General features: G+C 39.5%; 1 protein-coding gene across 4 annotated transcripts in view; it reads right to left on the bottom strand.

Annotated features, from left to right (window-relative positions):
* Window positions 1-24,004, bottom strand: part of LOC121263477 — a 43,411-nt gene extending 19,407 nt beyond the window's left edge. The window contains exons 1-7 of one of the 4 annotated variants that reach the window (XM_041166384.1): window positions 23,486-24,004; window positions 23,232-23,285; window positions 23,075-23,119; window positions 22,716-22,748; window positions 21,760-21,807; window positions 20,247-20,362; window positions 19,470-19,963 (exon numbers count right to left, since the gene is read on the bottom strand). In XM_041166384.1, the coding sequence (XP_041022318.1) occupies window positions 20,249-20,362; window positions 21,760-21,807; window positions 22,716-22,748; window positions 23,075-23,119; window positions 23,232-23,285; window positions 23,486-23,881 (690 nt within the window). In that variant the 5' untranslated portion in view covers window positions 23,882-24,004 and the 3' untranslated portion in view covers window positions 19,470-19,963; window positions 20,247-20,248. Of the gene's footprint in view, window positions 1-19,469; window positions 19,964-20,246; window positions 20,363-21,759; window positions 21,808-22,715; window positions 22,749-23,074; window positions 23,120-23,231; window positions 23,286-23,485 lie in introns of those variants that run through there. The other 3 variants (XM_041166385.1, XM_041166386.1, XM_041166387.1) reach the window with 3 other exon arrangements.
* Window positions 24,005-24,782: the final 778 nt, after the last annotated feature.

The raw sequence follows: 24,782 nt of genomic DNA on the forward strand, positions 1-24,782 counted from the left end.
CTCCTCTTTTGGAGGATGGAGTTTGGATGCGGGTTGGTTCTACCTCTGTTTTATACAGAGATTGATACTCTCTTTTTTTGAGAGTTTTTGAAGTTCTGACAATGTCGTTACAAAGATATTTGTGTACGGGGAGCGTACAACAGGATTTTAGTTTGGCTTGTAACTTTGAGTCACAGATGTAACTTTCTTAAGGAATGAAATTATGTCTATTTCCTATATAAAAAAAAAACCTTCATAATTTGTCAAAATTTGTCAAACTGAATTAGTTAAAGGTTTTAAATCTGTTCTGAATTAGTTAAAGGTTGGTGGTGGGAGACTTTGTGTTTTTGTGTCCTAAATCTATCCTGAATTAGTTAAAGGCTTTTCTGTCTGAGTTTTAATCTATCCTGAATTAGTTAAAAGTTTTTCTATAATAGCAAGTACCAACACCAAAGTTTTTAGTCATGAATAACTAAATTTATTAAATGAAATATACTAACAAAAAATCAGCTAACATGATCAAACAGTTTTCTCTATCTTGTGTAATGCATAACGTCAGTTACGATGTTCAAAGAAAAAATCATTACCTTTAAGATGTAGGGTGTTATCAAATATTTGGTACTATACAGTAGGTTCAACTACTAAATGCATGCAGTAGCATAATATATATAGGTAAAACTATTTGACTAAAAACACAATGACTACTTGGTTAATAAGCAGTAGCAAATAATAGAATCCTGGGATTTGCTTCAAATTGTCATTACCTTTAAGATGCATGGAGTTATCAAATATGTTAAATTTGCATGCAAACCCAATATTTTAGACCCATAGCTCAATGCATGCAAGATATGTTGAACACTTGACAAAAGGATAGACTATATGGGAATTTACTCAAACAATTGGCATGCGGGAAATCGATGAACAAATGACTTAGACAAGAAACTTATATATATGTTAAAAAACCCTTGGTACTGTGGAATTAGGTGGAAAGATTGCTTAATTCAAACTCTTTGATTCTAAAGTAAGGCCTGATATATAAGAGGCCATTGGTCTGCTATGAAATCAATTGATTTCCCTACAAAATTGGGTGTGAAATCATGTTCGTACACATTGGGCAGCAACTCAGCCTGAAGAAATGGGTGTATATGCTTATATATACTAGACACATAGTATGGAACAAATAGAAGGAGATCACTTAACGCAGGAGGTGGCGCACTGTCATGGGCTGCCACGGCGACATGGTGGGCCAAGAGAGAGAGGGCCAGAGTGACAGTTCTAGAGAGACACAGAGAGAGAGAGAGAGAGATCAGAGAGCATGATCAGGTGGAGGAGAGAGAGACACCTTTCTTACCAGCAATTTCGCGACGGTGTTGCAACCGGCTCACGGTGACATGAGCAACGGGAACAATTCCATAGAGAAATAAGAGAGAGTGTCTAGTCAGATAAGCAAAAAACTCTGAAACACAAATACGCCCGTAGTTCGTTGTCATACTCATTACTTGGGTTTTTTTAGAGTAAAAGGTTTTATTGCGGCGACAAACTGTTGCCGCAAAAATATTCGGACTACCTGGGTTGTAACCGAATATTTGAGTTTAAATATATTGTGCATCTTTTAGGGATTTTTTAATGGCATTTTTTCTGTATCTTTCTTAACATTTTTTCCCTCGTAAATTTCAGGATCCAACCAAAGTTGGACCAGGCACACTGTTTGTTTTATATTTTTTTTCTAACACTTTTTGGAAGGATATTTTTAGAGGCCTTTGTGCTTATTGTTTTTTATATAATGAATATCTTTATAGACATTTTTTAACCCTTTCATTGTTCACTCAAATTCTTATAAAAAAGTTAATAATATATATATATTAATAGACATCAACATACGCACACAATAGACTGCATCCTACATATTACATTCTTTAAATCACGATGTGAAACATCAATTTTACAAGGAACAAATCTATGGGTTTTTACGTCACAATGATCCAGATCCATTGTAACGCCCCAAATCCGGGAGGCTTGGAGAATTTCTACTTGTCACTCATAAACACATCTCCCAACACATCCAAAGAATAAACTCCAAAAAAACTTCATAAATGAAATCAATCTCAAATCTTCTCAATAATCTCATTACAAACTCCACACAATCTTTAATGCAATAATAATAAATCAAAGGGGTCCATAACCTCCCGATAGTCATAACAAACCAACTAAATATTTCATAAATCTTACTAAACTCAAGACATAAATGAAACTCAAAGATATTAAAACTAAGAACACCAGAAGTCCTTCTTCTAGCAACATCTCCTCAGCTTAGACACAAACAACATTCTAATCCAGGTCCTCATTTGGACTCACCATATCATCTGAAAAATATTATAATGATAGGGGTTGAGTTATCAATAACTCAGTAAGCAGAAATCATATGCTAGCGTGCAAACATGAGCATTTATCAAGGAGAGTATGCAGAACAAAATATTTTTCCAGAGTTATCATGCAGAACAGAACATATTTTCAAAATAACAGAGCGATGGTTTTAAAACAAATAGAACCCATGGTACTTTGGCATAACATAAACTGAGTATCATCGTCAAATCAAAACAGAGCATCAAACAGAGCAGAGACCATGTTTCACCCCCGTGGTAGGGTTGTGCTAATCCCGGTGGCCAAACCAGCAGAGATAGAGGTGAAATCTTTCCTTTATTCTTTTCGGAGCCCCGAGTGTGCACACAGGAAAGACCACAATAAAACCACTTTGTTTTCAAAGTGGGTGCACTCAGAGACAGAGAAGTTGGTACCAACCCAAACAGAGCAGAGCATAACAGAGCAGAGCAGAGCAAAGCAGAGACAGAGTCAGATACAAAATCAGTACAGCATGCCAAAGGTTTTCAGATGCCATATCAAAATAAAATAGAGTACCAAAACATAATCAGATCATTCTCACATGCTGAAAATAAAAGTCGGAGCATCTTTCTAAATAAATGCACAATTTTTCAGATTCTCAATATCGCTCTTTTTCAGATTTCAGAGACAACATGACAAAATTTAGCTCATGTCTATACAATGCATGTCAGAAAGTATTTTCTCTTTTCATACAGATTTCATGAGTAATGCAAATAAGTGACCGAGGTTGGTTTTTCCCAAGTTCTCATTTCATCACAAAAATATGCAAAGTTTTCAGAAAGTCAACCTCAGTCTCAATAATTCGTGTAAGGTCTAGCATAGGAACCCCGCTTACCTGACTCCTGCAGCGTATTATCTATGACTTGAATACGGTCTCTATCCGTCTCGCCACCTATTCATAAGATAATATAAACTAAAAATTAAAGTCTAACAATACACAATTGGTCTTAAACCACTCAAGACTCAAACTCTAGACCATAATTCAACGAGTTTAATCAAACTTAACTAGCCAAATAACAATCCGGACAGCCCACACTTCGACCCAAAATATTCTATACTAAACTCAGTATGCTGGTTATAAGTGGAGACTGATTTGGAACTGAAAAAGTGTTTGCTGAAAGTTGGCTCGACAGTTGGCTCGAGCCAAGTTCGCTCGACATACTGCTCGAGTGAAAGCAAGTCAGAGAGGTTCGCTCGAGTCTCGCTCGACACTCCACTCAAGCCAATGTTCATTTGGTTGTTCGCTCGAGTCGCGCTCAACAGTCTGCTCGAGCGAAGTACGCAGATTTTGCCAACTTAACCAGTTTACACTACACAAAGCACTCTTCTTTCCATTCCCAACTCCATAACATAAAGTATAAACTAATACTTCCAAATATTTTCTCAACCACCAGTCCAACAATTCCACTACAATGAAACTTCAAATAATCCAAACCTAGTACAAAACACCAACCCGAAATACTCACCACGCAACAACCAGAAAAACTCACAAAAGCTACTCAATCTCACAGCCAAAACAGATACTGCAACAAAATGAAGATAAACCAAACCCTTACCTGTCGAAAAAGGAGGGGATGCGAAATGATGCCCGTGTGTTGCAGATGGAAACCGAAATGCAAAAATGGAGAGAAAACAGAGTGCAACAGACGGTGACACTCGGGAAACCAGAGGCAACGCAGCAATAGAAATCCACGTGAGGAGGTCTAGGGCAAAGGATTCGGGAACTCAAACTAAAGCCAACAACAAGAAATACAGATGAAACCGAAAAGAAAAGAGAGACGTGCGCGAGAGAGATGCGGGAGAAACTGAAACTGAAACAGAAAAATGCGGAAAGAAACGGAAGTTGAAGAAGAAAACACTCACCTCAAAAACGACGTCGTTCGGGATTCTCACTAAACACGAAAATAGCTGGGCCATTTTCACGCACTGATCCGGGCCACTTTGATGAAGAGGCAGGGCCTTACATCCATGATTGCAACCATCTTCAAATTTCTTCAGTTGCTGATCTTAGGGAATTTCAATCCCGTTTAAAAGAATTTTTAACACTTGGCAAGAAAAACAGACAAAGTTTCAGTGCCAGTTAAAGTTTAGATGTATATAGTTGAAAATCACATTGGATATATATATATATTTCTAGTCAAGCCACTTTTGGCCAATTAAAAAGAAAAAAAAAAGGCTGCTTGATCAATTAAATTAGGCACACTGGATTCATGATTATTGCATTATAAATATTTGATATTGTTGGTGTATCATTTGCTAAGCTACAATCTTGAATAAAAGGCACATTCTAAATAGGCCAATTAGATACTACAGTGCAATAATAAATGGTTTGGATACAAAAAATACTTAATCTCATCTAATCTCATCTAGTCATTACGAAGTCTCCGATCCTTTGCTGATTTGGTAGCGCAAACACCTCAACCTATTCCTGAGGTGGAGGTGCCTCGGTGGCCTTTGAAGGTGTTTGAAGGAGGGCAGTATACCTCCTTTACGAAGGAGGAAATCGGGCGATCAGCTCAACCTTTTAGGTTCATGCTGGTTTTAAAGCTATTGTGTAAAAGGCCATCTTTGGACAATATCAGAGCATTCTGTTGTTGTAACACCCCGAATTTTAGTATATTTTTTTATTGAAGGATTATTTTTCTTAATTCGAAATTTATTCTCTTATTTTAAAATTGTCAGATATTTTTAAATGGTTTATTTTATGATCTTTAAATTGTGAAAATTAATTTGTTATGTTTTCTTAATATTTATTATTGTTATGCATTTAAATTGTTCTTTAATTTAAATTAATTGATTGTTGGATTAAATTATTTTATATTCATTGTATCATTACGTTTAAATTATTTTAATTAACTTGCGGTTTTAAAATCTTTTTCGTTGGATCATTTTTGTGACCCAAGATGTGAGGATTGGACCTCATTTCTTTCCCTCTACTTTTCTTTTTCTTCCTTTTTCTTTTCTTCTTTCTTTTTTTTTTCTCCCCATTTTCTTTTCTTTCTACTTCTCTCCCGCTCGGCTTCTCCCCTCTCTCTCCCCACGTCCACGTCACTTTCTCCCAGCCCACCGCCGCCGCGCTGCTGTGGCCGGCACCGCCCAGCCTTTCAGCTCCCCTCCCTCCGGCGACCACCCCCTTCCATTTTCAGCGTCCCTCGTGCCGCCGTTAGCCACCACAAGCTCCTCAAAGCCGCAGCATTCCTTGCGCTGTTGCGCCGCCGTCGCTCCACCTGCGGCCACCATTTCTTCATCACTTCATCCTCGACCTCCTAGCAACCCAATGCACCCATCCATAGCTCAGATCTACCACCGGTGAAGTACTTTCATCAACATTTCCGTTTTGGGCTTTTGGGCATTAAGCCGCCTCCTACGCCACCACCAAGGGCAAACCACAACCACCACTAGCTTCACCGATATCCTTAAGCCCTACCCTATTAATTTCGGGTCTTAGTTTGTCTCCGTTCAAAAGTGAGTTTTTGAGACCCACGGCTACAGTGTATTTTACATTGTTACATTGCTGAGCCACCATTTCTTGTAGCTTCGTGATCCTTCAAAAATTATATTATAGCACTGTAAGTATTTTTCCAAAGAACTATCGGGATTTAAATATATTTTTGCACTAACTCATATTATTGTGATCTGGTTAGACATGCTGGACTGAGTCCGAGGAGTTCGGGGGTCGGATGGATTGCGGACGAAGTTATTGTGTGTTTGGTTTGCATTGTTCGTTGTTGGTATGGTGTTGTTCATGTACATGACATATTGCACGCATGATCATGTTTGTAAAGGAAATTGAGTTTTCGTGTACATGCATTCATGTTCATGTGTTTATTGAAAACTAGGTTTTCATGTGTTAAAGGATTTTTGGATGCGTGTGTATCACGACCCCAAGCCGAGATGGGGTATTATCTCGTTAGTGCTCCTTTGGTCACTCGGGAGCGGAATATATTGAGTGACGTCACCTGGGTTGACGCTGGGCGACAACGGAATCAGATGAGATGGTCTCATACTGACTCCGTGGCCCCTTTGCTGGTGGGGGCTAGAGGATGCTTGGCCACAAATGCGCTGGGCGCGGAACTGGGCATCGCTACGAAGCCAAGAAGTGCGGATGATCCCTAGGGGAGATCATGGTGCATATGATTAATGGATTAATGGGCTGTTTTCTGGGAAAATAGCGTGTGTTGCATAAAAGGATTTTTATGTGATTCATTTTCTGGGAAAATGATTTTTTTTTATTTGGTCAGAAAATGACGGATTATTATTTGTTGGCCAAAATGGGATTTTGGCGTGTGTTCGGGGAAAATGATTTTTTTTTTGGATCTGATGCATATTTCATCATATGCATGCATGTTAGTTGCACTAATATGTTTTTATCTCGTGGTTATTTGGTTTATACTTACCTGCGGTACCGTTCTATGGTAACGCAGATTTTGATGCAGAGGAGGATGAGGGTGAGAGTGAGGATTCGGCTCTTCCCTAGGAGTGATTATGATCACTCGTATTCTGGTTTGAGACTTGTATATATTTTATTTGGGATGACTATATAAATTTTTTTTAAGATGATTTGTTTTGAATATTTGTATTTAAACTTCTGGTACTTAGATGAATTATGTATATTATCCGCTGCGTTGTTTATTGTACACTATTGCATGTACACACACTTGACACTTTCGTTGGGATGCATGACCGTTTTGTCATCATCCTGACGTCTCGATTCCCGTGTTTCCTTACATGGGGGTCGGTGATTTAAATAGAGCGGTCCAAGTTGGGTGCACCTATGAGCGCTTCCTAGCCCATAGAACCCCTTACTTTATTGGGGAGGAGGATCCACTTCGAGCTAGGAGGTGGATTGAAGATCTTGAGAGAACTCTTGAGGTCAGTGGGTGCACGGAGGCCCAGATTGTATTGTATGGAAGCTATTTGCTGCAAGGTGAAGCAGTAAACTGGTGGCAGACCAAGTGGCAACTCCTAGAAATGGAGTTAGGATCTTTTGCTGCTGTGTCCTGGCAGCGATTCAAGAAGGAGTTTGATGACCGTTTCTTTCCTGTTTCGGTGAGACGGCAAATGGCTTGAGAATTCAATAATTTGGTACACGGAGACATGACTGTAGAGCAATATGCTAGAAAATTCATGGAGCTTGGGCGATTCGCTACTCACCTCATTGCCACTGAGGAGTTGCAAGTTGAGCATTTCTAGGAGGGTCTGCACCATGATATACGCTGACAAGTAGCCTGTCTTCAGATTGTGGATTTTCAGAAGTTAGTGGATTTGGCCACTATTGCAGAGCGGGAAAATAATTTTCTGGTAGGCTCCCCTCCAGGTCAGAATAGGCGGAGTTTTGCTGGTGAGGGTAGTAGTTCTGGGTCACCGCATAAGTTTGTACAGAGGATTGGGGCCCATTCGCAGACAGCCTCTGATGTTTGTGCAGGAGGCTGAGCTCCAGTTTGTAACAGGTGTAATAGAGCCCATGAGGGCGACTGTGGCCAGAGGGGGATTCAGTGCTTTAGATGTGGCCAGTTGGATCACTTTGCTCGAGAGTGTCCCAATCAAGCCCAAGGAAATCAAGGAGGACGAGGAGGTCGACGAGGTGGGAGGAGCAGCCAGAAGCAGTTGGTTCAAGCCCGGGTATATGCTGTGACTCCTGATGATGTGGATTATGGGGCTCCAGAGACCCGCGATGCTGGGGTGATTACTGGTATGCTTTTAATTTAATTGTTGGATTTGATGTTTGGTGTGAGTTGGTTTTTTTGGATTTCTCTGGTGTATGTGTTTGCTCAGGTAGAGTCCATCTATATGATTTTTATGCATCTACCTTGTTTAATTCTGGGGCGTCTCAATCTTTTGTGTCCGCCACTTTTGCACGGATGTGCAATCTAGTCACAAAGCCGTTACCACAATCCTTAGTAGTGACTCTTCCAAATGGCGAGCTGGTGTGGTACTCCAAAGTTGCTTTAGGCTGTCCTTTGGATTTTGGTGGGAGGACACTAGATGCAGATTTGATTGTATTCAAGTTGCTTGGATTTGACATAATTTTGGGTATGGATTGGTTGCATTGATATTCTGCAAATATTAATTGTAGAAGTTGGATAATTGGCTTTCAACTTTCAGATGGAGACTATTTGGAATTCGTGGGAAGCAAGTTGAAAGCAAGACCTGCAGTTATATCTGTAATTCAAGCTAAGAGAGATATAGCTTGTGGAGCAGACGCTTTTTTGGTTCAAGTGGTGTCTACGCCATCCGAGAAGAAGTCTTTAGTGGATATTCCAGTTGTGGAAGAATTCCCTAATGTGTTCGTGGACGAGTTGCTCGTGTTCGCGATATGGCATTTGTTATCGATTTGGAACCTGGGGCAGCTCCTGTGCATAAGGCTCCTTACCGTATGGCACCGGCTGAGTTAAAAGAGCTGAAAACTCAATTGCAGGAACTGGTTGATAAAGGATTTATTCAGCCTAGTACTTCATCGTGGGGAGCACCTGTTTTGTTTGTCAAGAAGAAGGATGGTACACTGAGAATGTGTATAGACTACTGGGAACTTAACAAGGTGACTATTAAGAACAAGTACCCTTTTCCTAGAATTGAGATTTGTTTGACCAGCTTCAGGGAGCAACTATCTTTTCGGAGATTGACTTGAGATCAGGGTACTATCAGTTGAGAATAAGGGATAAGGATGTGCCCAAGACTGCTTTCAGAACGTGGTATGGGCATTATGAATTTAAAGTGATGTCTTTTGGGTTAGCTAATGCCCCTGCTGCCTTTATGGATTTGATGAATCGGGTATTCCGAACCTTTTTGGATTCATTTGTGGTAGTGTTCCTTGACGACATTCTGATTTATTCGCGAGATGTGGGAGAACATGCTTGTCACCTTCGTTTGGCACTTGGAAAGTTAAGGGAGCATCAGTTTTATGCTAAGCTAAGTAAGTGTGAATTCTGGTTGGAAAAAGTTAAATTTCCTGGACATGTGATTTCCCAGGAGGGAGTGGCCGTAGATCCTAGTAAAGTGGAAGCTGTTTTGTTATGGCCTCGCCCTTCAACAGTTTGTGAGATACGGAGTTTCTTGGGGCTTGCCGGTTATTATCGAAGATTTGTGGAGGGGTTTTCTCGTCTATCCGGACCTCTCACTGCTTTGACTAGGAAGAATGCTGAGTTTGTATGGTCTGATAGATGTGAGAGAAGTTTCTTAGAGTTTATTTTGGCACTCCTGGAGCCACACAAGCTATTTGTGATTTTTAGTGATGCATCCAAATTCGGGTTGGGATGCGTTCTTACACAAGAGGGACGAGTTGTTGCTTATGCATCTCGTCAGTTGAAAATTCATGAGAGGAATTATCCCACCCATGATTTGGAATTGGTGGCTATAGTTTTTGCTCTTAAGATTTGGCGGCATTATCTGTATGGCGAAGTTTGTGAAGTTTTTACTGACCACAAGAGCTTGAAACATCTGTTTACTCAGAAGAATCTCAACATGAGGCAGAGGCGGTGGTTAGAGCTGATTAGCGACTACCAATGCTAGATCAAGTATCATCCTGGAAAGGCGAATCTAGTCCCAGATGCTTTGAGTAGGAAGTCTCATCAGGTGGATGAAGCAGAGTCATCAGATTTGGATTCTCTCCTTTGTGGGATGAGGAGGCTTCTTATTGAGAGTTCACGGCAGGAAGAGTTATTATCCTCGGTTTTGGATGTCCCAGCAGTCGATTTTGAAGAATTGAAGACTCTTCAAAGAAGGGATCCAAAGTTGTTGGCCATTAGGAAGAGAGTCAGGAAGTCTAAAGGACCCTTGCACTATAGTCTGGATAAGGATGGTATTCTCCGTTTTTGGGATCGTAGGGTGATTCCTCGAGATTCAGAATTTAAAGAGCGAATTTTGGCAGAAGCTCATGCGGCTCCTTATTCAGTTCATCTAGGAAGCACGAAAATGTATCGAGATTTAAAGAGAAATTACTGGTGGGAAGGAATGAAGGTGGATATTGCTATGTTTATTGAGAAATGTGACACGTGCCGTCAAGTTAAAGCTAAACATCAAAGACCAGCTGGTAGGCTTCAACCTCTCCCTATTCCTGAGTGGAAGTGGGATGATATTTCTATAGATTTTGTTGTGGGTTTGCCGAGGACTCCTTGTGGAAAGAACTCAGTTTGGGTGATTGCTGATCGGTTGACCAAGAGTGCCCATTTCTTGCCTATTAATAATAGCGACTCTTTGGGTAAGTTGACTCGGTTGTATGTCAAGGAGATAATGCGTTTGCATGGAGTACCCAAGAGTATCGTGTCAGATCAGGACCCGCAGTTCACATCCCATTTTTAGAAGAGTTTGCAGGCAGCTTTAGGCACTAAGTTGAAGTTTAGTACTGCATATCACCCTCAGACGGACGGCCAATCAGAGCATACTATCCAGACCCTTGAGGATATGTTGCGAGCTTATGTCATGGAATTTTAGGGGAGTTGGGAGAATCACCTGCCACTAATTGAGTTTGCTTACAATAATAGTTTTCATTCCTCCATTCAGATGGCCCCGTATGAAGCTTTGTATGTGAGAAAGTGTAGATCACCGTTGTGTTGGGATGAAGTTGGTGAGAGTAAATTGATTGGGCCTGAGATAATTCAAGAAATGAAGGATCAAGTTCAGTTTATAAGGACTAAAATGACGGAAGCCCAAAGTCGCCAAAAGAGTTATGCAGATACAAGGAGAAGAGACTTATCCTTTGAGGTAGGTGATTTGGTTTACCTTAAAGTCTCTCCTATGAAAGGGTTTAAGCGCTTTGGCAAGAAGGGAAAGCTTAGTCCGAGGTATGTTGGCCCTTTCCAGATTGTAGAGAAAGTTGGGCTTGTTGCTTATAGAGTTGCCTTGCTGGAATATTTTGGGGATGTTCATGATGTGTTCCATGTGTCATCATTGAAGAAGAGTTTTGGATAGCAAGAGCCGCATTTTGTTGACCCTGAACGCATTGAACTTCAGCCTAACCTTACATACGAAGTTGCCCGACGCAGATTGTGGATTGGAAAGAGTAAAGGTTAAGGTCTAAGACAATACCTTTGGTGAAAGTGTCATGGGGCGATCCGTTGGCTCAAGATTTCTCTTGGGAGAGAGAAGCCGACATGAGGGAGCAATATCTGTATTTATTTGATTGACTCTGGCGGTATGATTCTTAAGTCTGCTTTTAGTTGAATCTTATTCCTGTCCTAGCTTTAATGTTTGACCTTACTAATTTCGAGGACGAAATTTTATTTAAGGGGGAGAAAATGTAACACCCCAAATTTTAGTGTTTTTTTTTATTGAATGATTATTTTTATTAATTCGAAATTTATTCTCTTGTTTTAAAATTGTCGGATATTTTTAAATGGTTTATTTTATGATCTTTAAATTGTGAAAAATAATTTGTTATGTTTTCTTAATATTTATTATTGTTATGCATTTAAATTGTTCTTTAATTTAAATTAATTGATTGTTGGATTAAATTATTTTATTTTCATTGTATCATTACGTTTAAATTATTTTAATTGATTTGCAGTTTTAAAATCTTTTTCGTTAGATCATTTTTGTGACCCAAGATGTGAGGATTGGACCTCATTTCTTTCCCTTCACTTTTCTTTTTCTTCCTTTTTCTTTTCTTCTTTCTTTTTTTTTTTTCTCTCCATTTTCTTTTCTTTCTGCTTCTCTCCCGCGCTGCTTCTCCCCTCTCTCTCCCCGCGTCCGCGTCGCCTTCTCCCAGCCCACCGCCGTCGGGCCGCCATGGCCGGCACCGCCCAGCCCTTCAGCTCCCCCTCCCTCCGGCGACCACCCCCTTCCATTTTCAGCCTCCCTCGTGCCGCTGTTAGCCATCACGACCTCCTCAAAGCTGCGGCATTCCTTGCGCTGCCGTCGCGCCACCTTTGGCCACCATTTCTTCACCACTTCATCATCGACCTCCTAGCAACCCAATCCACCCATCCTTTTCTCTGATCTACCACCGGTGAAGCACTTTCATCAACATTTCTGTTTTGGGCTTTTTGGCCTTAAGCCGCCTCCTACGCCGCTACCCAGGGCAAACCACCACTACCACTATCTTCACCGACATACCTAAGCCTTACCCTACCAATTTCGGGTATTGGTTTGTCTCCGTTCAAAAGTGAGTTTTTGAGACCCACGACCACAGTGTATTTTACACTGTTACGTTGCTAAGCCACCACTTCTTGTAGCTTCGTAATCCTTCAGAAATTATATTATAGCACTGTAAGTATTTTTCCAAAGAAATATCGTGATTTAAATATATTTTTGCACTAACTCAAATTATTGTGATCTGGTTGGACATGCTGGACTGAGTTCGAGGAGTTCGGGGGTCGGATGGATTGTGGACAGAGTTGTTGTGTGTTTGGTTTGCATTGTTGGTTGTTGGTATGGTGTTGTTCATGTACATGGCATATTGCACGCATGATCATGTTTGTAAAGGAAACTGGGTTTTCGTGTACATACATTCATATTCATGTGTTTATTGAAAAGTGGGTTTTCATTTATTAAAATATTTTTGGGTGCGTGTGTATCACGACCCCAAGCCGAGATGGGGTATTAGCTCGGTGGAGCTCATTTGGTCACTCGAGAGCGGAATATACTGAGTGACGTCCCCTGGGTTGTCGCTGGGCGGCAACGGGATCGGACGAAATGATCTCGTACCGACTCCGTGGCCCCTCTGCTGGTGGGGGCTAGAGGATGCTTAGCCACGAACGCGCTGGGAGCGGAACTGGGCATCGCTACGAAGCCAGGACGTGCGGATGATCTCTAGGGGAGATCATGGTGCATATGATTAATGGATTAATGGGCTGTTTTATGGAAAAATAACGTGTGTTGAATAAAAGAATTTTTATGTGATTCATTTTCTGGGAAAATGATGTTTTATTGATTTGGATTATTTTCTGGAAAAATGACGGATTATTATTTGTGGGCCAAAATGGGATTTTGCCGTGTGTTCGGGGAAAATGATTTTTTTTTTGATCTCATGCATATTTCATCATATGCATGCATGTTAGTTGCACTAATATGTTTTTATCTCGTGGTTATTTAGTTTATACTTACCTACGGAACCCTTCTATGATAACGCAGATTTTGATGCAGAGGAGGATGAGGGTGAGCCTGAGGATTCGGCTCCGCCCGAGGAGTGATTGGGATCACTCGTATTCTGGTTTGTGACTTGTGTATATTTTATTTGAGATGACTGTATAACTTTTTTTTAAGATGATTTGTTTTGAATATTTGTATTTAAACTTCTGGTACATAGATGAATTATTTATATTATCCGCTGCATTGTTTATTGTACACTGTTGCATGTACACACACTTGACACTTTCGTTGGGATGCGTGACCATGTTGTCATCATCCTGGCATCTTGATTCCCTTGTTTCCTTACATGGGGGTCGGAGGCGCCACAATTGTGGTCGTTGGGGCTTGGGTGCTCAATCGGTGATTTCGGCGATGGCCAATCCTAGATCTGTATTTGTAAGGATGTGTAACGAAGAGGACTTTATTAAAGGGTTTTCCTGAGAGGCTTCTGAAATAGATGGTGTGCCGTATCATGTGTTTCAATGGTCTCCAGATTATGTTGAAGATCAAGAACCATCCATGGTGCCGGTATGGATTTTTTTACCAGTTCTCCTCCGAACTATTATCATGACTCTTTTTTGAGAAATATTACTATACCCCTGGGCCAATTCATTCGTTGGGATAATTACGCTCGATGTGCTACGAAAATGGATGGTGCACGGGTATGCATAAAGATGGATGTCTCGAAGGCTCCATTGGAAGTGTTCTGGATTAGTGTTCCAAACAAGCCTTTGAGTTGGATTCAATCTATGGTATACGAAACTCTCCTGGCATTCTGCTCTCGTTGTTGTATGCAAGGGACAATCTGAAAACCTGCACTCGGGATGGGAAAAAACAACAGGGTGGGGAAGGGAAAGGCCGGACGATTTGGGGTAGGAAGGAAAAAAAGAAGGTTATCATGGAGGAAATAAATCTAGAGGCGGGTCCTAGTAAAATAAATGTCGAGAAGCCGAATCATGAATCTTAGAAGGATACAAACATAAGTTTAAACGTGGCTGGTAATGACGTTAGGAAGGAACTAGAAATTGAAGAGCAACATTTGGTGGATCATAGAAGTGTGGGATCTGACGTCGAGGGACAAAATGAGAAGGCATTGCTAGACTTGGTGGTCGTTAATGAGGATCATGGGCCTATCCGAGGGCTGAGGATGCAGTTCTCCAGTCAGGGAAGGAGGTTGAGGGTGAGCATCTTCATAGCTTGCCATGGGCTGAGAGGGCGGAGGGTAATGATCATCATGAGGGTGGCAGTGCTTGGTGTGAACTAGAAGTGGTAAGGGAACCAAGGGATGAGGTCTGTGACGTTCTTGAACCCAGAGAATTGGTGGAAGTGGAGGATGTTACTTTGGAAAATGAAGAAGAGGTGGAGATCAGTTTACGGGCTCAATCTGATTCTAAAATGAATGTGCGGATGGAGAATCTAGGGAAAGGAAAAGTTTGCAACTCAGATTCGGAACATATGAGTCTGAGCTCTAAGATATTGAAGGTTAGGAGATCGACACGGGCCATAAGCAAGCCCCTTAAAATTAACTTGTGATGTAGCCTATTTTATTTTGGAATCTGAGGGGTGTTAAAACATCCCAAAAGAGATTGAGTGAAAGGTTTTGCTAGGAATCATAACTGCACTGGAACCGTTTCTATCTTTGAATCGAATGGGTGCATTACAAAGTAGGTTGAATATCATCGAAAGTGTCTCTAACGAAGAAATGAGAGGTAAGATCTGGGTGATGTGGGCTGGTGGGGTGTAGGTCTCTGTTTTAGCTGTTTCCAATCAGTATATTACTATTCTCATGTCAGAAGGTGACAAAAGTGCATGTATTTCTTTGGTTTATGCGAAATGCTCGCAAATAGAGCGAAGGGAGTTGTGGCAAACCATCGCTGATGGTATCAATGATTCGGTGCCTTGGATCATTGTTGGTGACTTTAATGTCATTCGAACCCATTCAGAGAGGAGAGGAGAACATCCTAGGCCGGTTTCTGCTATGGAAAAGTTTAATGCATTTATTGAGTTTGCTGGTCTGACGGAAATGAGATACGAAGGGAATCAGTTCACATGGTGAAATGGCCAGTTGGGTATGGCTCGAAGATGGTCTCGTCTGGATTGTGCTTTGGTCAATGCAGATTTCCTTGAGATATTTCCCAATGCATATACAAGATACCTCCCCCATAGTACTTCGGATCATGCACCGGTATTGATTCCGTTGGAAGTGGAGCATAGAGCTTATGGGTTTCCAAGATTCAAGTTTCACCAAATGTGGGTGACGCATAAATCTTTTTTGAACTGTGTGGCTTTGGCCTGGGAGGATGGGATTGAGGATCATGGTATGATGAGGTTAGTCAGGAAATTAAAACACCTGAAGTCTGTGCTTCGGGTTTGGAATCGTGAGGTGTTCGGTAATATTCGCCAGCAGATTTGTCACCTTGAGGAGAGGTTGGCCAGATTGGAGGTTGGGGTGCAGGAAGGGGCTAGCGAGGAAGATGAACAAGATTATTTGGTGGCAAGGGTGGAGTTAGATGTATGGTCTAAGTGCGAAGAGATTCGTCTAAGCCAACAAGCTAAGCAAAATTGGCACACATGGGGAAGCATCTGCTCAGTTTTTTGGCACTCTGAGTAAGAAAGGCAAAGCTTGGGTGCATGAAATGAAGCTTCAGGATGGGAGTTGGCTCAAGAGTCCGAAAGAAGTGCATGAGGGGGCGGTTGAGTAGTTTAGGCATTTCCTGACACATAAACAGGTGGAGGAAAGTCCGAGCTTAACAGACTTGATCCAGCTGGTTGTTTCATTGGAGGAGAATAATATGTTGAGTCAGCTCCCTTCAATCAAAAATATCAAGGATGCTTTGTTCTCCATTCCAGTCGACAGCAATCCTGGGCATGACGAGTTTGGCTCTGGTTTCTTCCAAGCTAGCTGGCATAATGTCAGTAGGATGTTGTGGAGGTAGTATAGGACTTCTTTTCCCGGGTTGCTCTTCCAAGGATTTTTTCGGCCTTATACTTGGTATTGATCCCGAAGGTGGAGGCACCTAAAAGTTTTGATAAGTTTTGACCTATTAGTTTGTGCTCTGTTTTCTATAAAGCTTGTTCTAAAATCCTGGTTAGTCGCCTCTCACCTCTTCTCCCAGGCATTGTTTCCCCGGAACAAGATGTTTTTATCCCAGGAAGGAGTATTTTTTATAATATCAGTCTCACTCAAGAGCTTGTGCAGAGTCTTCACAAGCCAGTTCGGGGTGAGAATATAATTCTTAAACTTGATATGGAGAAAGCATATGATAGTGCGGATTGGAGTTTTTTGCTCCATATGCTTGCCTCCTTTGGTTTCTCGGAGAGATTCTGTGGTTTGATTAATATGTGTATTTCCCAACCTTGATTTTCGGTTATTATGAATGGAGGGCCTAAATGTTTTTTTCAGTGTGGGCGTGGGTTGAGACAAGGGGATCTGCTTTCGCCTTATCTCTTTACCATTATTGAAGAAGTTTTGTCTCATTTGATTAAGCAACAATTCTTGCAGAAAAGGATTGGTGCTTTTCCTCACCCTCGACAAGCCCGAGTAATTTCACACTTTCTCTATGCGGATGATATTGTAATCTTTTCAAATGAGAGTAAATCTTCAGTTCGGGTGACTTCTAAGACTCTAACAATTTATGAATGATGGTCTGGTCAAGAGGTTAGCTCTTCTAAATCCTCCATTACCTTTTTGAAGCACATTGTTAATGCTAGACGACGAAACCTAATGAGGACCTTGGGTTTTGTGGAAGGAAATTTGCCTTTTAAGTACTCAGGTGTCCCCATTTTAGATGGTCGATTGAAAGCCGTGCATCTAGAGGAAATTGTAGGAAAAATAAAGGTAAGGATGGAGGGCTAGAAAAATAAAATCTTGCTGAATGGAGCACGGGTGTTGCTCTTACGACAGGTCCTAATGCGCCTCCCTATACATTTGCTCTCTATGGTCCATGCGCCTTTATCGGTATTGAAAAATATTACTAGAAGCTTGAGTAATTTTTTCTGGGGTGTGAAAGATGGTAAACCGAAAAAAATATTGGAAATCTTGGGATACATTGTGTCTTCCAACATCTGCAGGGGGTATGGGCTTCCGCAATTTGCAAGATGTTCAAAAGTCACTTTTCATGAAATTTGCATGGAAACTTTTAACGGATGATTCGCTATGGTCCCGATTTTTCCGAGCAAAATATATTAAAGATCAACATATTTCTTTGTTACCTCAGGGAAGGGAACTCGGTTTTGGAGGAAAGTGCACTCGTGCCTTTCAGAGGTTCTTAATCGATCCAAGTGGAAAATTTGCGATGAAAATGTATCTTTTTGGTGGGAGGGTCCTATTGCAATGCATGAGATTGTGGATTGTCCGAGTTTGAAAGTTATAGAGTGCAAGATTGATAATGAGTGGGATATGGCCTTGATTACTCAGTTACTAGGTGAGGATAAAGCGACTGAGGTATTGGGGGTTTTATGTAAGAGTAGAGGCGGGGTGGATCTGTTAGTTTGGACGGAATATATGACTGGGCAATTTACTACCAAGAGCGCATGGAATTTCATTAGAATTCGGTCTCCCCTGGTTCGCTGGGCTAACTGGATGTGGCATCCTTGTCTGCCAAAGAATATGTCTGTTACGATGTGGAAGGCATATCATAATTCACTGAGTGTTGATGCGAAACTGAGATCAGTTGGGATCCCCATTGTGTCTACATGTGATTATTGTTCGTCGGGTGGGTATGAGGATTTGGAGCTTGTCCTTGCAACGGGTAATTTTGCAAGAGAAGTGTGGCTGTGTGTGGCAAGTCAAGTGGGGCTGGGACGTGTAGCGGCGTCTACCTGGTGCAACTAATTGGCATGTGGTTCAGAAAAGCATCGAATAACTCGTAGATGGGGCAGATTTTGGGGATATAACCGACATTAATTACTTGGCTTCTGTGGCTGAGGAGATGACGAGCCCAAGCTGAAGGAAAAGGGGATTTGGTAAATCAAGTATGGTTTCAAGTGAAGCATTGGATGGTACAGATTGGAGAATAGTTACAAAATTCTAAGCTACAGTTGGTGCAGGATATTGAAATTCTACAAGGTCTTCATATTCCTATGAAGGGTCCTAAGCATAGGTTCCCTCGACTGGTTCGTTGGTCTCGTCCAAGTGCAGGTAGGATGAAGTTGAATGTTGATGGGGCGTCAAGAGGGAACCCCGGTCCTGTTGGTGCATGAGGTGTTTTTGCGGGATTCGGATGGAAACATTAGATTGGCATTTTTTGTTGCTCTGGGAATTGGGAATATAATAATTTTGCAAAACTAATGGGAGTTTTGCATGGTCTTCGATTAGTTAAAGAGTTGTCCATCGTTGATATTGATGTTGAGTTGGACTCGTTGCTGGTTGTAAAGTGGCTGAAGGATAAAGTTTGTAAAACATGCTATCTTGAGGATTTTTGGGAAGAGGTAGTGGGGAATTTACAGGGCCTAAATGCTCACATCTATCATTTTTTTTAAGCAGATAAATCTGCAGACTTCCTTGCAAGTAAAGGGCCGGATGGGACAAATGGTCGGTGGAGGTCTGCTCAGGAGCTACCTTCTCTTCTCAAAGGTATTTTATGGCTCGAAAAAATTGGTCTTCCAGATATTAGGCTGGTTTAGTATTTTTTTTTTTTTTTTTTGTTGTTGGTGTGATGTTGAGACCTTTTAATGTTGTTTATTTTGTTGGTTTGGATATATGGGATGGGTTGAATCCCTTGAGTCTTGGATGTTAACACAGTTTTCCTCTGCCATAAGTGAGGGTTCTTAATAAAGTGGGCGGGGGTCACTTATGGACATGTGACTTCTTCTCTAAAAAAAAAAAGAAAAGAAAAAAGAAAGGAAGAGAGTTTATTTATTTGTCTTTTATATTTGGATAATTAGTATTTTGGTCCAATCTTTTATATTTCATGCCCTAACCCATATAGTAATTTAGGGCATGATGGTAAACCAAAACTTCGATTAGAATTAGGCCTGCACATTGGCCCGCCCAAGAGATTTATAGTCCAATCTTTCATGTTTTGTTTTTTAGAAAGAGGACGGTACCCCAAGTTTATTGATTGCCCTCACTTGTGGCGGAGGAAAACCGTAGTTACAAATCGAACACCTGGGGGTTACAGATAATTCAATAAGATCAGTACCTAGGCGTCGAAATATTAAAGCCATAAAACCTCAATACAAACTAGTCCAGAATAACCAAAAGAGAAAACTGCAGCGAAAGCATAAGAAACACACAAACAACCTGCAAAACAAAGTTCGCTCACACAAGAAATAAAACAATACAAAACCAAACCACAAAAACCATAAGCAATAAAAACATAAAAAAAAATGCTACATTAGTAGTAGCGTGAAGAGGGAAGACCCAGCTTATCCAAGCGGATTAAACCTCTCAGGAGCCTCGGCACTTCCCCAATCACTTTACACTCCATACGATGACCTATTGTAGCATATTTTGCTAGCCAATCTGCCGCTTTATTCCCTCTCTGAAGACATGACTCACAAAACAAACCAATGAATCCTGCTAAACAAACCGAGTTAAACTGTTCTTTAACTACTCCAATAAAGTTGTTTATAAAATTCAATATGCTGTTATTTATAGACAATGAAGGCATAATATGATACAATATCTAGCTAGACTAATGCAAGCGCACTATGATACAATATGGCATATAGTCAATTTATACACATGCATGCACACATTAATAATGCTACAAATGATCAGTATTGAACACAGAATAACATGTCACTTATAAATAACTTCTAATTTTAAAGCAATAGCCAGATCTGTTTTACGTGATAACCATCACATGACACTGCAATATTCGGTACTCTCAATAGCCTTTGAGATGCTGCCTGCTACTTTTGATGTCATGTTTGCAACTTGTGTTGCAACTAACTTGCTGATTCGCTCGCGTTTCTGAAAATTGAACGATTACAAATATGATGAGTGTGTAATTCTATAGAGCATATACACAAAGTCGAAACAGTAAATGGAGATTGTTGGTTCATCATTCTCATTTATCTTGCATGCATGCTTGAAAGTAAAGAAAATGTCTACAAAGAAACAGTTCGATGAAGGTTTATAAATTGGTTTCGTGTAGAAGGGACTAAATAGTCATCATAGTGCTTTTAATAATCATCGACTCAACTTACGTACCCCATTAGTAATTGTTCCCATGGAGAACATCTTCTTTATCCTTTTTGGTATGAAACATAGATTAATTAGATTTAAGGCTGTCAATGTTTGACACAAATCAGACATGTAATAACAAAATTAGGGTGAGAATATTCAAGTTTGGGTTAATTCATGTTGACCCAAATTGACCAGATCAAGAATCTGATCGTATCGGAATCTTGTTTCTCTAAATGAAGGGGCGAGAGTATTCAGGCTTATGGTTCAATCCATTTTCCTTTGGGGGATAGAAATAGTCGATGTTGTTCGTCTCTTGCATGGTGAAAATTTTTGGTGATCTGTTCATTAAGAAGCAAGATATATACTTGGCTAGAGCGAGCGACCAAGTTGAATAGTTGCAAATTGAGCTCAAACGAATCCATTGTTTACATGAGAAAGATACAGATGTGAAACTTCATGAAACCTAGACCATGCATAAACAACTAGATTGAAAGCATAAGAGATATTGCTTATGATGTTGATGATGTCATTGAGACATATGCCTTCAAAGATGCTTGAGGGGGTGTCTTACGTAGGCATACAGAATTTACTGAAGAGGTTTGCTTGCATCTTAGCTGGGTCAAGCGAGTCGGGGGTGGTGTCCAATTGACCCGATCCAACCCGTATAAATAAATGGATTTATGTGTTGTGTCAGGTTGGCCTATATAATAAGAAAATTCTAGACATAAACCCCATACTCCTGGACACCACTTAGAAATATGTGATTTTATTCTTTCACCTTCATATTTTATATTTGAAATATGAGGGTAAAAGAGTAAATTCACAAGTGGTATACAGGAGTGTGAGGCTTCTATGTTGCACGACTCATATAATAAACTATCGGGTTTGGGCCAAACTTGTCTAATTTGTTTATTATTTATTTCAATTTTTAGTCGAGCCAAAATTGATACAAACCAACACGGCATGACTCATTTCGCATTCTTAATTAGATAAAGCAAAATTACTTAATATTTATTTCGCATATGAATTTATTAATTGGTCATGAAAAGTCTTTTTGCCCCAATTATTTTATCCAGGAAATTAAATTTTTATCAACTTTTTCAAAATCACATATCTAACAATGAATTCTAATATAGTACTTGACTTTGATATCACATGGAAGAAGTGAATGCGAGAATTACCCCATAACGTTGTATGTTTGTAACTTTTCGATTTGCAGTTTTTTCCTGCATCAATTAAGAAGTTGCTTTTATAAGTAACAACGTCTCACATATAATTGAGAATTGTTTTCATCCTAATTTTAACAATGGTAATAAGATTGAAATTGACTGGTATATATGAAACTGAAAAGATATTAATTATAGTCATGGAGTGCGCAAGTGCGGCGCAATCTTTTGAAAAAAAAGTGAATAAATATAGGACGTACATAAAAAAAAAAAACTAAGTTCTTAGTAGTAGATCCCACTCTTTTTCAAAACGATTGTGCGGCGTTTGCGCATTCTACGACTGTATGCAGCATTACTCTATATGAAATGTATAGATCATGTGTGTGCAACAAAAGTACTGGATATAAGATAGAGACATAGAAGACTGTACATGAAATGCTCATTATAAAATATGAAACTCAAAATTTTGATTTTCAAAAGAAATCTGATAAACTGATTCTACGTTTTCTGAAAATAAAATTATAAATATATGTAACACTACTCATTAAATTATATCCATTTCTATCTTCTTGGCCTTGGTAGCGAGAAGTCTAACACGGTATATACGTTGCTAGCAGCAAGCGATTGGTCGACTTACAAAACCAAGATAGGGAAAAAAGAATAAAGGAAAAAGAAATTAAAAATAAGTTGCTCAAGACGAAAAACTGTTATTTTCTTGTTTTGAACGAAGAATTGATAAAATTGCCTAAAAATATGCATCTTCTTCATTCCATCGTTTTACTAGTACGTTAATTTTTGTTTTATCATCAATTAATAGAAGTCACTCATAGTCTAATAAGTAATTTCATTATCTATATTTCATACACGTGCAAATAGGTTGGCATACACGTCATCTAAGTGTGAGTTAAACATGTACCTGACACGTGGAAAAAGAAAGATGGAAAATACAATTACATGTTAGATGCATCTACCTGGTTAGATGCATTTGCGACTTCTTCATTTTCCTACATCAACAAGTATTTGTTGGTCAGCAAGAAGTCACGCATGCATGCATGCATGGTTGATACACAAATTTAAACACACATGATACGTACGCATGCATGCATATACATCCAAATATACACGTCATGTGCATAAGCTAAACTTTATGCAATTGTTGATATATGCAATTTTCTATGCGTCATTGCATGTTTTGAAGAAGCTCAAACGAGCCATGTCAAGCTTATTTGCGTTTTGTTTATTAGGGAATTAGAAAAATTCTATTTATACGTACACATATATAACATATAGATACATGTATATATATATACACACACAAGAGAGAGATTACCTGGTAATTAGAGTCATCTAAATCTGCTTCAGTTGCAATGTTTTCCTAAATCAAAAAATATATAAATGATCACAAAGAAGAGTACTGATCATAAGACTAACATTTACTGGTATATATAAAATAAACAAGAAGGATACCATTTAAGTAATAATTATACCTGATGATCCGATAATTCAGAGACATATTGACCTTCATTTTCATCCTTTTCAACATACCCCAAAGATCAATTGCTTTATCAAAAAGTGACGCAGGATTAGGAAACTTGTTTTTTTTAAAAAAAAAAAATGGCACGAGATATAAATAAAATTAAACAAATTTACAAGCATATAATCTTATGGTATATATATATATAATCTTATGTTATATATTATTAGTACTACACTAAGTATAAACTCGACAAAGATGTTATACCTGAACTGGGTCTACTACCATTTCCGATGAGCGTTTGATGTTCCGGCGGAGTAAAGCGTAGTTGTCCAAGAAGACTACATCTCTATGGTCATGTTGAATATTTTTTTTCCGGTAACACCAGGAGCAGAGGTCGTAGCTATTATTGGTGGAATCAAAGCATTTGATGCAAGTGAAATAGAGTCCCTTAAGAAACGTTTCGCAGCCACGACAATACAGTAGCCGCTTGCTTTGATACAGATAGAACAAGGTGATAAACTCGTCGAAATCCAGGCTGCCATCCCCATTTACGTCTAGATCCTTGAACAAAGAACAAGCAACACTTTTTGGATAATTGTCTTGCAGGAAGAAATCCAAGAAATCAGTTAGGCTCATGCTTTTATTGTTTTCCAACTTCATCTTTTTGAAATCATCCTGGGCTTTCTCCTGCTGCTGCTATGTCAAGTTTACGTAATAAGCTTTAGCAACCTCACGGATCTCCTCCATTTTCCCCTTACAATAATTTTGCAATTTTATTGGCTGGACAACTCTCGTATTTATGCATGGGTCTGCTACAATGCCGAAGGCCAGTGGTTATGACCGAACGGTGCATTTGTTCACATGTTGTTCAAATGCACCCTGAGCACATGCTTGGGTCACATGCTTAAGTCACATGCTTAGGTCACCACCCCAAGCAATTAGCATTTTCTTTATTTTCTAAATATTAAACAAATGATAATACTATGTTACCCAAGAATTGTTAATAGAGAAATGAAATTTACATACGTAAAGTAAGTAAGTACCATGCAATTTTTTTAGAAAAAAAATTAATTAATTAATTAATAATAAATCCTATATTTGTTTTTAAACGATTAAGCGACACTTATTAACTCCATAGCTGTAGATAAATAAGAGTTATGATCCACAATTCTTTTTGCTGTGTTTTGTAATTTTCTATAATTAAAAAAAATAAAATACAGCCGAAAGCACTGTCACAACACTCGATAAATCCTAAATTCCTGTAATACGACTCTAGAAAAAGAAATATCAGCATGTGACCAAACAGTACATTTGTTTTTGTTTTTTTTAATATTGAAATTAAATACTTCGATCACCCCTTCTCGCATAATAGCTGGACCCTTATGCAAAGCGTACGTAGTTGTCCAAGAAGGCGATAATGTCACAACAGACACTACAACAAATTTGAGATTTTGGGACGAAATTATTTAGAGACAAAATTTTTTTCATCCCTAAAAGTCATTTTTTGAGACGAAATTTAAATTTTGTCCCAAAAAATCGATGAATTTAGAAAATCGTTCGA

Source organism: Juglans microcarpa x Juglans regia, chromosome 4S (assembly GCF_004785595.1).
Source record: "Juglans microcarpa x Juglans regia isolate MS1-56 chromosome 4S, Jm3101_v1.0, whole genome shotgun sequence".
Lineage (NCBI taxonomy): Eukaryota > Viridiplantae > Streptophyta > Magnoliopsida > Fagales > Juglandaceae > Juglans > Juglans microcarpa x Juglans regia.